Raw genomic sequence first — 14,741 nt, 5'->3', positions numbered from 1 at the left:
TAAAGTGAAATTACAGGAAAAGTTTTTATATTTTACCCTTTTATTTATTTATTTATATAATACTTAATAGCATGACATTAAACAATGATATAAAATATGTATAAAACACAAAAATACTTTATTAAATTTCAAAACCTGGCCATTGTATTAGATTGACAATAATACTAAATCTTCACAACATCTATGATCTATCTCTATTAAGCCTAAGAACGAAAACTAGTTAACATTTTTAAGTTAAAAAGAAAAATAATTACCATTCATGATTATTAATTATTGGTTAGTGTATATTTAAATAAATAAATAATATTAAAATTTGCACGGAGTCGTAGAGGAGAGATAGGGGCATGCGGCGATGCCCCAATTTTGTTATCCCCCGCCAACATGCATGTCAGTGTTTTTAACTCTTTTATTTAATTTAAAAATATAGCCACATGGCATAAGTGCAACGTGTCACTTAACAACCAAACCACACCAACCCGATGAGCAGGGGGCGTTGGGCAACATGAATGAAAATCAATCCATTATTCCATTCATACATATATTGCCTGGATTGCGGATGGAATGCCTCTTTCTTTCAATTTCAATGGCGCAGCCTATGCTTCGCTTTTAAAGCGTTTTCTACTTTTTATATTTACGAGGCTCTTTTTCTAAAACCACAGCTGTTAGTTTGTTTGTTACTATTCGGTCCTTTAAATTAATCAAATTAAACCTTGTTTTCTACTCTTGCATGAAGAAACAAAGACATCCCCCGCAAGGCCGCAAGAAAGATGGTTATACCAAATATACGTTTCTTCTTCTTCTTATTATTTTTTTGTCTTATTTAAGACAGACAGCCAATGGCAAAGTTGAAAATAATCCAATTAATAGAGGGTCAGAAAAAACAAATGCGTCACGTATTACCACCTGGAAGATTCCGTCTTCATTTTCAGCTCTCCAAATCGCTCCCAATGATAGAGTAGATAAATTGGAAAACAACCGTTTGTAATTTTGTACTCTATACTCCAACGGGTGTTTGTTGTGGGATTTACATGTTGAAGCAAACAAATTGGCTGTCACCGGATGGTTGATACATGCATTCATTACATTGCATAGAAGTTTAATTAACTTGTAAGGATGGTTGATACATGCATTTAGAGACTATGTACTTAATCACTAGATGTAGCATTATGAGCCAGCCGGTCAGTAGTTTTGTTAGCTTCATGATACGCATGATAAAAAGCGATACCTAAATTTAATCTTCGGAGTAGCACGTCACTAATTAATTTTTTGTCTCGATGCAATCATCTAAAAATTCATATAATTTAGAAGTATTTTAGAAATAAGGTTATAAAAATTTTGGATATTAAAAATTGGATTATAACAATTTGGGGTATTATAAAAATGAAATTATGAATTTTTAGGGTTTTAAGAATATTTTCTCCCGTCCCTTCCCCATTTAAGATTGGACCCACTTTACAAGGAAAATTGCAATCCCTACTTTCTAGCATTCTAACTCTTTTATTACATTAGTTCACTTGCCTTCAAATTCCCCAAGTCGGTTAGGACCAATTGGTCCTAAATATTTTGGCTTGGCCGAACTCTTTATGGACTTGATTTCTATTTATTTCTTTGCTTTCAGTTATTGTTTTCCTGTATTATATTTCATGTTTTTTTTTTTTAAGATAATCAGATATTTATTAAGATAGAAGACAATAAACAGTGTCTTCTATTGGAGGATAATTTTTATATTTTCAATATATAACTAATAATCGACTAAACTAACGATAGAGACCAACTTAACACTTTTTAAAAATTTAGGTACTGCATTGACAAATTTAAAAGTTCCGATACAAACTTAATGCTACCCTCAAATTTCAGGGTATTAAAGTTTAATTTTTTTTTTCTTTAAAATTTTTCTTGATGTAAATCTATGTAATTAATTGATGGCAATTTCTATGATCCCTCTTTTTCTCTTTTCATTACTTTCTGGTTTGCAGTGCCAACTGTCATCACTTATGCTGATCTGCGGTGACATTACTATTTTTCAGGTGTCAAGCATCACTTTAATTGTGCTATATTCAGGCGTACCCATGTTGCCAAATTTGAAAACTTCTGTAGTAAAATAAGCCATAAGCCTGCTTACCTTGTAATTAAGTACAACTGTACAAAACCAGGGGGGGGAAGGAGAAGGATCATAGCTGGTTTTTAATGAACGGTAATTTGGTTCCCATTTCCCTCCCGCTGTTTTTTATCTCATCTTTACAGTGGGTCCACACGTGCTAATCTAATCCTCCGCGACGATGATGCCCCCCCCCCCCCCAACTCCTTTATATATGAAGCTTCCTTGCTCCTTCTCAGACAGCTCTCGTCCCCCCACCATTCTCTCTCTCTCTCTCTCTCTCTGGTTTCTTTTTCGGTTTTTCCATTTCCGTCGATAATACAACTTAAAAAAATGTCCAAAGGTGGTAGACTGACGAAGCTGAAATCAGTGATAAAGAGATGGCACTCCATGAGCAGCAGCAATAGCAGGCTAAGTCCCGCCAATGTCACCTCCATCGTCGCTGCTAATCCCTCCGACGACGTCGACGACCGCTCCGTTCTCTCACCCGAGAAAATCACCCCAGAAGGAGGGCTTCGACCCGTCTACGTAGGAAAGTCTCGGCGGCGGTACCTTGTCAGCTCCGACCTCATTGATCATCCGCTCTTCCAGGAGCTCGTGGACAGATCATCAGCCGAGTCGGACTCCATCAGGGTGGGCTGCGAGGTCGTATTGTTCGAGCACCTGCTTTGGATGCTCCAGAACGCTGACCCACAGCCGGAATCGTTGGAGGAGCTGGTCGAATTCTATGCTTGTTGATGTGGCAGAATCAGAGTCCAGCCGACGAGTCCACCCTATCCCTAATTCCCTATGAATAACCCCCCCTCCCGAGTCATCTCTCATATATTCGATCGAATTTCTCCGCAGTTCCACCCTCCCAGTCCCGGGGACAGTAAAAAGTTGTAAATTCTGTTATGTTCATTAATCGGAGGTAATGATGCACTAGTGTAGTAGTAGGATATTAATTAGAGAAGTAGCTGTTGTGTAGTCTGAAAGGATGAAGACGGATTAACCCAATTCATTTCTCATCAGCTAAATCTGATCGGGATTGTTATTATTCTTGTTGTTATGCCAACAGGTTGAGAAGATGTGATGTGATGTTTCATTGTTTCTTATTACATGTTCATTGACGGACAATCTTAGCTCTCTTTTTATATATATATGGTACCAGTGTGACTATGACGAGACGCTTACAGAACAGACGAATTAAGCACAGTTACAGACACGGATGGTGATGATGATGTGATGCTTATTTTTAACAGCAAAAGAAGTTTGGCTTAAACTAAAACTAATGAGCGTCACATAGACACATACCCACAAGAATAATAATCTCCCTATTGGCCATTTCATTGCTTTTGGACGGGTAGGTGTTAGGTGGTAGCCACTACCACTAGCCAAACCAAACAAAAATTGATCTCAATGTATGACACTATTAAACCAACCGTTTATAAATCAAATGAAATGAAGAGTAGTGGTATAAGAGGAGCGAGCATATATATATATAAAAGAGACATTGCCACTAGTTTGATTATGTTCCGTTCCTGTCCTGTCATGTCTAGTCCAACGCTAACAGCATCAACGGAGAGATTGCTATTGGTTGCGGCTTTAATTTCTTTCCCCCTCCAATACTCCGAACCAGGCAGGCTTGAGTGCTTCACCTTTGTTAATGGAATATTATACATCGATCTCTTTCTCTCTGTAATCAATCAATTGATTCTGCGCGAATAACAACATCTTAACATTTTTAACCAACTCAAACTAGTCTATCATCGTCTAAATTTATTGGTGAGCGAGTCAATTATTAGGCTGGAAAGAGGAGTGAGCCAAAAGAGGGACGACGGGATGTCAGATATGCCATGCCAGTTGGACAACATCTTAAAAATATAATTTCCTTAAATTTTATTTATTATTTTTTATTATCTACTAAATAACAAATAATAATTAACAGTTTAAAGTTCTCTGTGGAAAATAATTAAAATATAAAATTGTGTGTGGTTTGAACATCTAATGATAGGGTAGTTAAAGATGCCCTTGCAGTCTATTATATTATATTATAGCAAAATTAAGCCCTCAAGGCTTTGCAAAGCATGCAGCTATCACCTATCTTTGACTGTTTATTGTATTATCCTATTTTGTTTTGTTTTTATATAAATATTCTTTATTGTTTCCCAGTTTTTGTTAAAGATGCCCTTGTTTATATATATATATATATATATTCTTTCCCAGTTCCCACCCCAAAACAACCACCGTGTCTTGATGATTAGTTTTCAATTTCTTGATCAATGACATTTAACAGTGTACAATAAGGAAAGTAGTAGCTGGGCTCTAGTTATTCATTGTGTTGTGTGGATTTGTGGGTCACAGTTTGTATGGTTATCTACTGACGACTACTACCACATAAGGCGTTTTCAAAAACCTAAACAAATTCCATAATCCAAAATTCAAAATCCAAACGAAAACCAAGCTGGGGTGGGGATTTCAGTTTCAAGTTTCAACATGATGACACTATCTGTGCATTGATCGATGGATCGATCTCATGTCAGATTTCAATCCACGTTTCGACGTCCGGATCCATGCGCGTCTGTGGCAACCAACCACCATCAGTCTAGATGTTCGATGATACTGTAGACTGTAATGTGGAGCTGGCAGCAGGGAGGCCTTGAACTGCGGAAAAACCAGCTAGCCCAGCCGTGCCTTGGCCTTTTTAAGTTTGAACGGCCCATTCCCACCCATCACCCATCACCCATCACCCATGTGGGAGACCATACTTGGGAGTGAGAGGAATCGTCCTTTCTTTCTTTCTTATAAAATCAGGATTCAGGACTGGACCATATGGTTGACCAGTGGCATGGCATGATCTCTTTCTGACAGCTACCCAATCCATGATCGTAAGAGTTTATATTTTTTTTGGTTTGGCCTGATAAAGTCTGGCAGCTGAGTCATTTCCACCGTCAGATGAAAAGTCCCTCCGCACCATCTTCTTAATCCTTCCCGACAAAAGGACTGTGCGTGGATGGATAATGAACGGCCGAGTATGAATTGGGTTTCTTAATTATAACGGGCTTATTATGAGTTATGAGATTGAGAGAATAATGAAACCAACACAATTCATTCAAAAAGGCTGGAAACAATATATAATCCATTCAAAAAGGCTCTCTGCTGCCCTTCCCTGCCCAGCTCAATAGTCAATCCAATACACACACCCATGACCCATCTTCGTATCTTCGTACCTATGAGGTCCAATTCACAACAAAACGAAGCCGACAAATTGGGTATTTGTCGGGTTGCCGAGCGTTACATACAATGCCGATCACTTTTTACGCCTTTATGGCAACAGGGTCTGACACCTAAGGCATTTAGGTTGTGTCTAAGCTTCAATTCCGCTAGTCATTTGCGACCAGCGCATGTGAGAGAGTGGGCTTCCTGGCTCCACACTAGCCATCATGTTGCCTGCAAAATGATCTTTGTCTATTAATATTATACATATACACCAATATCAGAATTAAGGGAACAAATTTGGCATTTTCACGTGCGATGGAGATAGCTATTGGCTATTGATTGCTTAATGTAAGGAAAAAAGACAAAAAATCTAATATAAGATAGAGGGTCATTTTAAAACCTACAAAACAATTTAATTTAAAATGGGAGCAAAGAGGGATGCATTAATGCATTCCATCAGAAGTCTGAACTCCCTCCCTCCCAAACGAACCACTGCTATGCTTACTAGGGACAGAGCGGAGTGGTACTAGCTAGCTAGAACCTAGAGGCAAGGGGGTATGGGTTCAACTGATTGATTGTTGTCCTATTTTACATTTTTGGCCTCGAGCCAAATACTTTCTGTATCATTCTCCCTCTGTAAGGATGTAGCCATGCAACATGCAACTCCTTTGGTTTAAAAGTTGGTGAGGCTGATTGCAATCCTCCTTTTTGTGAGTGGTGGAAGCATTAATTCATAGCATGAGACACTATGATCATCAACATTTTATACTTATTGCTTCTATGGTGTGGATCATATGAAAAAACTGTACTGATTTTAATCTGTAGCCTTGTAGATGTTTTTTTTTTTCTTCTTTTTTTATTTGTTCTTGTTTTTACTTTTTAGGGTAGTTTGTCTTTCTTCTCTATTGTGTGTGGTTATTGTTTTCATTGGTTTTAACTTTTAATGAAAATATATATATAAAATTGGTGGTGGTGGTGGTTGTGGCGGGTGGGGAAAATATATGAATATTCACTTTGATGCGTGGCGTGGGTCTTGCCAGCTGCCAAGCAAGTAAAAATAGATACACAAGACAAGGTTATCTCATCTGTCTCATCCACTTCAAGCATCGACTACTTCTATTTTGACCAGTCACTTGATGAGTGTCTTATCTCTCTATGTATGTATGTATGTTTTATCCTGATTCAGTCAAATGGAAATTAAAGATGATGTGGACTAACTCAAACCGCTCATTACATCTATACCATACTATTGTAGACCATTTATGCATCGCTAGCTAGCTACTGGACCATCTTGGCATTATAGATGTCTACCACTAATATATAATATGAACATCGTTATTTTGATACCTGCTACCTTTACATGATCATAGCCATTCATTGAAAGCCTAAAAGGAAAAAAAAAAAGAAAAAAGAAAAGAAAAGGTAGCCGTTTCTGATGAGCTTTTGGGGTTGACACTTCGTAGTGGTCCTATACTGCGAGATGGTGCCACTCTGTGGCAGATTTTCTGATGAAACCCGGCATTTAGCTCGTTTCACAGTTGCACAATATCAAATCAGGGCTAAATGCATTTAGGTTGTGTTTGGTGCTGTTACTTTAAAATGTTTTGAATTGATCAATACAAAATGATATTGACATACAACTGTTTGTGAAAACGTCAAACTTAGGTTTCTTGCTCTAAGGGAGGTGAAGTCTAATTGTTCTGGCTGAAGTATGTGATGCGACAAAGATACATATCTCTTAGCAACTAGTATTAATCAACCCAAAACGTTTAAAGTAAAAAAAAACAGCAATGGCACCAAATAGAACCTTAAATTGAGGATCAAAGACAAGTTGAAGTTGTGCATGGAAAGTGGGAACAATTAATTGTTCCTTCGCATGTATATACCTAGTTTGCAGACTCTGACTCCATGAAGCAACCCGGCCCACCAAGCCCAAGATGATATTGCGGTCCCAACTCCCTAGCATGGAGAGCTGAGTCTTTGTAAAGGGCGGAAAGAGCTAGCAGAGGTGCTGAAAGGTCTGTCTATAAAGCTTAAAACTTACAGATTCATGGCTACGAGCGCTGCAGAAGCAGCAGCAACTAGTCCAACTGTCCAAGGAAGCTAGTAGGGGGTCCACTGACCCTAACTGCCAAGTAAAGGTATGGTTTAATTTCAATCAGATCGTCATTTGACATTTTGGTTGTTCTCTTCGTACACACAGTGCAGTTCATCAATAAATAAGAGGAAAGGTAGTTAACCCAATTTGCACTATACATGTCTATCTTTTCTGTGTTGGGTGATGGAGGATAAAGAAAATGGTGACACTGACAATTCACATTGAACAAACTCAAGTTTCATCCTTCTTCTGTTGCACCTGCATGCACTGTGTCTCCGCTGTTAGACACAGTCTCATACTCTCATGGAATTTATCTTTAATTGATGTTATTAGGGCTCTCTACTCTACTCTACATTGGTCTTCTATGGCCCAAGGACCGGACCTGTCTTGCTCAGCTTCGGACATGAGCATTTCAACCTTGTCTGCTAGTAACTAGGATGGACTTGGACATAATATAGGCCCAACGTTGACTTTGGGCTTGGCTCAAGGGTCCGAGGCTCACACTAACTACTCTTACGTATATGATAATACATATTTATTTGTATTAACATAGCTCAACTTTGGGCTTGGGAATGTATTAACATTCCCAAGTATTGTGGCGTCAGAGAGAACAATACCCATATTGTCAGTTTGTGTCTTTGTTACCTTAAAAATTCAAATTTTAATCATGAATTAATTAACTCGAAAATCGGAATAAAACACTTGCATTTGCATCACAAACAGTGAAGAGCTCGTTGGGTTTGATATTGGACATTGCACCTTTCTGGATTCTTATTAGATCTCAGGAATAAGAAATGTAAATCCCGCTCTTCCATTTGGTGCAGAGTTTTTTTTTTTTTTTTTTTTTGTATTCTATTATATATTATGCTGTGTTAACTTGATTTAATTAGTGATTAAAGTTTACAGTGAAGAATACCCGTCACAAGCGTCATACTCCCGAAGGGAAGAAGGGGGAGCAGAAGTGGAAGTCAGGAGAGTCGGGACAAATTAGCCCAACGCCGTTTGTAAAATATGTAAAGCCCAGCCCAATCATCAATATGACATGGCAGAATAGAGGAATGTGAACCAATAGCTTTGTATATTATGTTTCCAGAAAGGCAAAAACAAAACAGGTCAACAGTGTTGTCTCTCTCTCACCCCTTTAATATGCAAATACAAATATTTAATGCGCAACCACAACAAAAAAAAAAAAAAAATGAAGGGAGAATGGTCAGAATTTTTTAGCTCTACCGTACCGTGGATTGATGCCAAATCCACGGATAGGATGTCATTTATAAGGGGCTATTAGTGGATTATGGGGGCTGTAATTTAAAGTTCTGCATTGAACTACAATGTACTAAATCCAAAAATGAAAATAGTGTTTTGGAACTGTTGTTGACCCAGGCAGTCAGATTATTTGGCGTGGGAATCATCTAGGCAATAGGTTCTATTTCACCCTTAAATCGACCCTTGGTAAAAACTGTTGACTTAGTAAACAAATCACTGACCTAGCCAATCGAACCTTGACCTATTCAATTTGAACAACATTTTAAACTGTTTTTATTTTAATTTTTGTTTATTTTTAAAGTTGGAATGGGCCATGCTTTCGAATTAGACAGTTGAACTGCTAACCTAAAAGCCGGGGGTCAAAGCGGTTTTGATTCTGGTCGATTTTTAGTTAAAACGGAACCGTACAATGAATCAGTCAGGGGTCCAGTTCCTGGGTCAAATGGTCCAACCGTTTGAACCGAATGGATGGCCCATAATGACAAAAAAATAAAAAATGACTAAAACCACTGAACATTCAACCGCCCGGATTAACAGTTTACTGACCAAATCAACATTTTTAAACAAATTAATGGTTTTTTGGGTAAAACGGAACCGATCACCTGACCAGTTGGCCAGTTCCCCGTTTTCCGGCCCAACCGTCCGGGCCGGTCCCGTTTTGAAAACCATGGATGAAACCATCATTCATCTCGGCATCTGAATATTAAAAATGAAACGTAATTAATTAAAAGGTGTTTAATGGATAATGGGTATAAAGATTGCACATGTTTTTTCAGTGAGAATTCAGAACCATCTACAAAGTAATATTGAACATATATTGTTGAAACATTGAAATTTGATGCGATCGAATCAAAATCGCTGTTCAAGGCCAAATGTACGGAGATGGGTGGGGGGTCAAATAAATAAACAATAATAAAAATGAAAATTTCAATGAACGCAATCTCCGGAATCTCCAGTACGCGCGTAATTAAAGTGCCTTGTATTCCTTCTTCTTGCCTCCAACAACAATTGGTTCTGCCCCAAAATCCTAGCTATATATACTTCCCTATCTTCATTTTAATTAGTTGAAGCAGATTGAATCTTTTCGCCAGTGTCGTCGTACTTGCATCAACAACGAAAATCCTAAAATTTGGATCTCTATACAAAATCGTGCGTTACGTACGTGATTATTGTTCTAACCATGCACTTCTGCAAAAAAAAAAAAACAAAAGGAAAAAAAGAAAAAGCCAAAGCACAGGTTAATCCTTATTATGATCGACCATGAATAAAAGTGGAGGAGAACTCCATCTCCATGCATGCATGGAGAATATCATAGATAGATAGATAAAGTAGGTAGAAGAAGTGAAGAATCGTAGGTACCGGCCGGCCGGCAGCGTTGTCATCATCAATCAGCAGGTGGTTGATCCTTATTATGGGTTTCCATGCATGTGAGCAGGTACTTAAAGGTCTCAATCTCGCAAGGAATGGTCAGCCCGCCCTTGTTATCAAAACCGAACTCCTCCTCCACCTTCTCCAGCAAAACCTTGAAGACTGGAAGGCTGAGATAGCTCGTGGGGATGATGAACCTCCGAAGTTCTGGTCCAACATAAACTGCAAGAAACCCTCTGGGAACATCAACCGGGAATTCATCATGGCTGTTGATAGTTTCCCCGTCTGAGTCACAGGCAGTACTAGTGTAGGTGTTCCTCAATCTGTTAGTGATGGCTGGAGAGATGCCTCCATGACCTTTGCTGCTAGTGCTGGAGGAGGAGCTCCTCCTTGATTTTGAGGTGTTGGAGTGCCACTTTTGAAGGATCCCATTCAGCCGGACTATTTGTCGGATTCCAGTCACCTTGGCAGCAGCACCCTCATAGGCAGCCATTAATTTGAGGTCGAAGGTTGCTGTTGATCACGATAATATATAGTGATTTCCCGGGGTTCCAAATTTGCAGCTCTCGGTTTCCGGGGAGGAGCTGCTGCTGATCTGCTCACAGTTTCATTCCTACAAATAATTAATTAAAGGTACCACGATTAATTGTACCATTTGATTGATAAAATTAAATTAAAAAAAGTATTCCAGTGTAGTAAGTACCTGATCAGATCAGAAGGAGAAATGGAGGGAGCTCCGGAGATTGGAGGGGCGGGCTCTCCAGAATCCTAGATAGGGAAGGAGAAAGAGAGAGATTCTAATCAACTCAGCAAAGTTTATAGAAATATCTATCTACCCGAAGAACTTTCACCAACATAGGTGCAGACTTATACCACCATTATCCCACAAGAGATTTGCTTCCCCCCTTTCTCTCCTCCGCTCAATGGCGGACCGTTTCTGATTGAGCGGTTTACGAAGATCAATACAAGGATGCCCCCCTCTCTCTCTCTCTCTCTCTCTCTCTCTCTCTCTCCCCCTCTCAAGCCATACCTGACTCGGTCAAACTTGGACGTGTCACTTCACCAACAATTTTCTTTTTTCATTTTTTCTGTTTCGTTCGATTACCCAAAAAAAAAAAACCTTTAATATCAGCTTTATGACCCGCAACAGATATAGATCAATTGCTACCGGATGGTGAGATGGGTTCGGGGTTTGGATTCTATTCTGTTATTGGAGGGTGATGACAAATATATCCACATGTTCTTGTTGTTGGGCCAAAACTTCGAAATTTGTTAACGTAAAATGGTTGTGCCCCAAAGGCCAAAGCTAAACTGAATTATTATACCCACAAAATCCATATCACGCCGGGGGCCTTGTGCCTTGCCTACGGACTTACCGCCTATAGCTACAACTATTTCTCTCTCAACGTATAGATTGAGTGTTTCTTAGATAAAATGCCATTTTAAATATTTATTATTTTTATTGTTTGATTTGACATTTCAAGTAATACCTCGTAAAGTTATCTTTCACCTTAATTAATTTATAATATTTCATGTAAACATTTCATTTTAATAAATGTTGAGGTGTTGGGAGAAATCAGAATTCGAAACTTTCCCTATTTTTTCGTACATATAAATCTAAGTGTTTCTGCTTTTTTTAATATTTATTTGATAAATATTAAAATCAAATAATAATTTCATGCACAATAAATAAACACCCACGGAACCAGACTTAACCCTTCTTATTTTATTCCTTGAGCATTAAGGCGCTTACGCCTCCCCACGCCTTGAGGCCTAAACTTCACTTTTTTTTTTTGGCCATTACATCTCAATTGTGAATTTAGCCTTTTAAATTGGCTGCACATGATTGTCCTTAGTGATATACATATTGGAAAGGATGCCAAGTGGCATCTGACCTACTGGGTCATCTTCCACAGTTGTAGGTCGGCTGTCCTATGGGTGATAGCTACAGTTTGGAAATACCAAAAGGGGTTTTTATTGTTTATTCCACCCCAATAAATCTTAGTTGTACTCTATAGTTGGGGTAGGTATCTGTTTAGAATGGATGCCATTACACGTATTAGTTTTATGGGTGGGGGTATTTAAAATTTTGAATTATTATAGGTGTGCAGTAGAATTTAGAATTCTGAGATATATACAATGTAGTTTTTACTATACCTAAATTCTGAGATTTAGGGTTCATGGTTATATGCAAATTGAAAGGTGTAATACATGTGTTATATTTCCCCCCCTATGGGTAAATGTAGACTCATTATCTCAGGCCATGAACCCTAAATCAAGACCTATGGCAAAGAGAGTCATTATGGACGATTTAGGTTGTAATCGACACCAATGTTTAAAAAAATGTTCCGGATCTAGAACTGTTTTGGTCGTTGGTTTTCAGGTCAACGGTTTGATCGTCTGGTTCGAACAAGCGGCTTGTTCTGACAAAAATTAAAAAAAAACTAAAAAAATAATTAAAATAAAAAACGATCAAAATCGTTCAATAAATCGATGATTTGACCAATCGAATCAATGAATTGTTAACCGATTCAACGGTTTTGGGCAGGGACTGGGTTTGAGGTAAAATGAAACTAGCTGCTTAGACAATTTCCAGGCAGAATGATCCAAACATCCGGATCAATGACAGTTCTAAAACCATGATTGGCACCATTGTCATTTCAGCATCAAATGTTTCGAGTCAATTGCATTTCATATCAATATCAATATAGGCGTATGCTGATCGGTCATTGAACAAGTATTTTGAGCAGTATTGTGTTTGATATTTACTACCTAAAATGTTGAAATGAAATATCTGTATTCATTGAAACCAATAAAAGAACCTATGTTGTAGATGTATGTAAATTAATATCTAGGTGACTGTGCTTGTAGAGTATGTGAAGAGTTTTTTGCTTGCAGGAAATCCTGTTGAAAGTTTTATAGGAATTTGATAGCATTCCCATTTTTGCTAGTAGGCAATGCACTAGAATATATCTTTACATTATGGCATAAGATGCTAAAAGCCAGGTCATTCGACCAAAACAAACATAAAGTTGATGTTAAACACAAGACACCTGAGTGCACTAGTTTGAGTGTTTCAGCTATAAATAGCCATGAACCAAACATCACCTCGTAGATCCTACCTAAAAGGTGGTCACAGTTTTTTTTTTTTTGACCTATGATCTGCATAAATCTTTTCCTAGTTGCAGTGGTTGTTTTTCAAGCTTCTAAATGCAAGGAATTGCAGAAAAATGTGTAGCTTCAATAAGGACGGTTCTGCAGCTTTTATAGCAGTGATCAGGAATCATTTTGACTTGGTTCAGGCTATTTTTTTTTTTGTCCATGTTCCGTATATTCTCCATTTCAAGCAGAAGCTATGGCTGCTCTAAAAGGACTACACTTAGCCAAGCATTTTTGTTTCAGGCACTTTTGTGCTGGAAAGTGATGATTTGAGCCTTATAAAATGGCCAAGGGACCAAGACCTTGCTTTAACTCGAGGCTTTTTTCTGCAAAGACAACTTAGCTCTTTGCGAGGGTCTAAATTTCTCTTTTGTTAAGAGAGATGGAAATTACTCTCTTTTTGTTAAGAGTGATGGAAATGAATTGGCACACAGGCTGGTTCGTAAAGGTTTAAAAGAATCGGGCATTTTCATAGATGCTATGCTGGTCTGGCTGCTTCAGTTCAATGAAACTTAGTTTATTTTACTAAAAAAATAAAGAATTACCGTTCTCTCCGGCAAGTTAAAATTCTCTGAATAAGTTGAAAACATCTTTTTAACATGTACGAGATATTCTCAATGTACGATTAAATGCTATGTATGAATCATTTTTACTTGCAGGAGATTCCAGCATCCACTGTTCGATATTAGAAAACGCAACATCAGCATGACCGTACAAAGTTCAAATGAACACCAAAAGCAGGTTTTTTAGTGGGCAACCCATCTTTTAGCCCTGCGCTGAAACAAATTAATCAAAACCTTGTTTCGATGGCCCCATCTAAGACTTTTTGGTGGGGCCATTGAAATTGAATACACCTAATGCCATAATTTTAAGGGTGCCAATCGACCAGATTTGGATTGGACCAATCCAGTCCAAACCAAAATATTTTTTAGATTGGATTGGATCAATGGACCTGATCCATCCGTAATAAATTTATATTGGATTGGATTGGATTAAACCAATATCTGGTCCATTGATATGAGATAAGAATATAGATGTCAATAAATCAGGTTTGGGTTGAAACCAATCTAAATTAAAACAAATTTAAACAGATTGAATGGTCAAAACATTAAATTGGACTGACCCAAAATGGTCCAAAATATTCATTGGACTGGATTGAACTGGAACTGGTCGATTTGTAATGGACTCACATTAGACAGGATGGGATTGGACCAAATCCAGTCCAATTGACACCTATAGCCATGATTTTCTGTTTTAGCCCTGGGCTAAGGTAAGGTCATGGACATACTGCAGTGGCCCCACCAAGAAGTCACTTCATCTAATTCAAGATGGGGCCACGACAGCAAATCAAAAGCTTTGATTTAATTGTTTCAGAGCAAGGCGATGACACTGTAATAACAAATGCGGGTTGTCTACATTGGGGAACTAGGTCAAAACCATTAAGATGGTGCAACGCAGCTCCACCATAATGTGGAACCCAACCTGTCTCAAAAAGCCTCTTTTTTTTTTTTTTTTTTACAAAATTCAAGCAAGCATAAGCAACAAGAAGAATAG

The 14,741-nt window shown here is 38.1% G+C and overlaps 2 protein-coding genes across 3 annotated transcripts; one reads left to right on the top strand and one right to left on the bottom strand.

Moving 5' to 3' along the window:
* The first annotated feature begins 2,221 nt into the window (after window positions 1-2,221).
* Window positions 2,222-3,214, top strand: LOC148846811 (auxin-responsive protein SAUR76-like). Its single transcript, XM_088948146.1, has one exon. It carries the CDS (start codon window positions 2,432-2,434, stop codon window positions 2,834-2,836), a length of 405 nt encoding a protein of 134 aa, XP_088804272.1. The 5' UTR covers window positions 2,222-2,431; the 3' UTR covers window positions 2,837-3,214.
* Window positions 3,215-9,720: 6,506 nt separating this feature from the next.
* LOC148846810 (uncharacterized) lies at window positions 9,721-10,870 on the bottom strand. 2 transcript variants are annotated; one of them, XM_088949594.1, is made up of 3 exons: window positions 10,732-10,870; window positions 10,020-10,641; window positions 9,721-9,848 (listed from the first exon to the last, which is right to left on the bottom strand). In XM_088949594.1, exon 2 carries the CDS (start codon window positions 10,519-10,521, stop codon window positions 10,045-10,047), a length of 477 nt encoding a protein of 158 aa, XP_088805720.1. In that variant the 5' UTR covers window positions 10,522-10,641; window positions 10,732-10,870; the 3' UTR covers window positions 9,721-9,848; window positions 10,020-10,044. The 2 variants fall into 2 exon arrangements, with proteins under 2 accessions (XP_088805720.1, XP_088805721.1); XM_088949595.1 differs by having other exon boundaries at window positions 10,020-10,623; window positions 10,732-10,867.
* Window positions 10,871-14,741: the final 3,871 nt, after the last annotated feature.

The sequence above is a fragment of the Nelumbo lutea genome, chromosome 6 (assembly GCF_056320005.1).
Source record: "Nelumbo lutea isolate HS-2025 chromosome 6, American lotus-T2T, whole genome shotgun sequence".
In the NCBI taxonomy this organism is placed as follows: Eukaryota; Viridiplantae; Streptophyta; class Magnoliopsida; order Proteales; family Nelumbonaceae; genus Nelumbo; species Nelumbo lutea.
The sequence above is the reverse complement of the archived record's forward strand: the minus strand, read 5'-3'. Positions and strand labels throughout refer to the sequence as shown.